Source organism: Buceros rhinoceros, unplaced genomic scaffold (assembly GCF_000710305.1).
Source record: "Buceros rhinoceros silvestris isolate BGI_N320 unplaced genomic scaffold, ASM71030v1 scaffold26736, whole genome shotgun sequence".
NCBI lineage: Eukaryota > Metazoa > Chordata > Aves > Bucerotiformes > Bucerotidae > Buceros > Buceros rhinoceros.
Genome location: NW_010416198.1, coordinates 40919 through 42904, shown reverse-complemented (window position 1 = coordinate 42904; position 1986 = coordinate 40919). Strand labels below are relative to the sequence as shown.

The following is a 1986-nucleotide window of genomic DNA, read 5'->3' as shown; positions in this document are numbered from 1 at the left end:
CGGCCTCGCCACCGCCGTCGGCGCCTTCCTTTCCTCCGGATGTCTGCCGTTCCCCTCGATCTCCCGGCTCTGACACGATCCCCCGCCGCCGTCCCTGAGCCTCATCTCGTCCGGCAGCTCCGGAGGGGAAACGGCTGAGGGCGGGCGAGGGGCCGGGGCCGCGGGGTAGGACTGTGCGACCCAGCCGGGAGGCTGGGAGAAGCCGAACGGAACTCATCGTGCCAGAATATCCTCGTTATTGCCCCATCTTGTGTAAAACTCCTGGTAGATGCTTCCAGCTAACCCACTGTTGGGCGCGTTGCGGAGTTGCATGCAGTGTCTCTGCTGGGATGGGCGATGATGGATGGAGCTATTGGCAGCAGGCAGGCTGTGCCGCCTGAGGGAGAGCGTTCTGCCTTTTAGGTTCACATAAAGCGTGTTTAAACCATTTTCAAACGTTGTTAATAAAGTTCTGGTCTTGTCTTTGAAAGGAAAGTGACAGAGCTCTCTGTAGTGGGAGCGGAGAGGGAGCGCGAGCTGGAAGCTGAAGGCAGCAACGTGCCTGCTGAAACTCTACGTGAGAAATAAACAACTAAAAACTACCGACCAGCAGCTGAGAAGGTGGGTTTAGCCAGGTGTGTGCGCACAGCAGATAGAAGCAGATAAGATCCGTGCATCCAGATAAATACAAGATACTCCGTGGAGCGGAATGGACGCTTGTGTGAAACTGGAGAAGAAATCCTTAATGCTGTTTGACCCCATGTTGTTTCTTTGCTGTGTTCAAATCTTACAGTCTCTGTTTAGGGATGGAGTTGCAGTATTTGTGGCACAGAGACTAGTCCTGCAACTGATCACTGGAAAGCGTGGCAGCGTATGCAGAACGGGTCCATGAGGGAGCATATGCAGGCATATCTACATTCAAGTATAAAATAAAACATAACTTTCATGATCCCTTCATCTGCTCCCTCCCTCTTGCTCTCGCTTCTTTCCATCCTGGAAGACGGAAGAGTTTCAGCCTGGATCAGTGCCTCTGCCTTGTCCAGGCACAAGGCTTTTGGTGTCACAAGAGGGCAGGGGGTGAGAGGGTGGGACCCCAGTGCATGGCTTTTGGAATTACCGATTTGCAGTGAAGTGTCATGGACATTATGAGTAGGGGTGGGTGGAAGACTGTGGAGTTGTATCGTTCCGTCATGACAGGATTACTTCCCTAGTGTGGCTTTGCCCTCTAGATTTTCTCACAGTGCCCCTACTAAGCAGGAAGTGCCTTGAAAAAGTGGTGATTGCAGGTTTTCCCTTGCTGCTTTCCCAGTTGTGTGTCAGCACGGGAGAACTTCAGTGTGTCAGCAGCATGTGTCCAGCCTCACTTGTTCTCTGGGTTGTCCACTGTGCCTACCCTTAGCGATCAGATCGAGGTGGAGTTGGGTACTCTAGACAGAAGTCCCTCTAAACTCAGCTCTGGTTTGGTGCTTATTTTTCCACAGTAGGAATGTAATATTACTTCAGAACTTTTTATTTAGGTGTTGGTGTCTTCCTGTTTAATTTTGACTACTTGCGTTTGTTGTGTTTTATTGCAGTTAGAACACACCTTCATGTCTTTTTTTTAATGCTCCTTCTGAACAACTGAAATGAGACTGAAGACTTCACTTTTAAAGGAACCAAAACATATCCTTTGTCTCGAGATAAACTAGAACAACACGACAGACTCTTTCCAGAGAGAATTTCTTTATCGCAGATGTTACAGGAAATTATTCGTGAATTGCGGGTAGTTTGTTTCTTGTTCTTTTCCTCACCTTGCCATTTAGTGCAGCCTTTAAGGGCAGCATTTTAGGAGACTAACACCTTCCCTTCACAACCTATCAATGTTTTGCTGAGAAGCTTTGAGGGGTTTTTCTTCCATTCTTATTGGTAGTGATGAGTTAAAAGCTTTCCCAGTAAATAGGAGTGGTGATGTATCCACTTGCTTGTAATAAGACATGAATGTAGCAGATAGAAAGAGAATTGTAATTT

The 1986-nt window shown here is 48.3% G+C and overlaps 1 protein-coding gene across 1 annotated transcript in view; it reads left to right on the top strand.

The window, feature by feature from the left end:
* Positions 1-1604: 1604 nt before the first annotated feature.
* The window catches only part of IFT80 (intraflagellar transport 80), a 38224-nt gene continuing 37842 nt past the window's right edge, over positions 1605-1986 (top strand). Inside the window, exon 1 of the mRNA XM_010137729.1 lies at positions 1605-1641. Within this exon, the coding sequence (XP_010136031.1) occupies positions 1605-1641 (37 nt within the window). The remainder of the gene's footprint in view (positions 1642-1986) is intronic.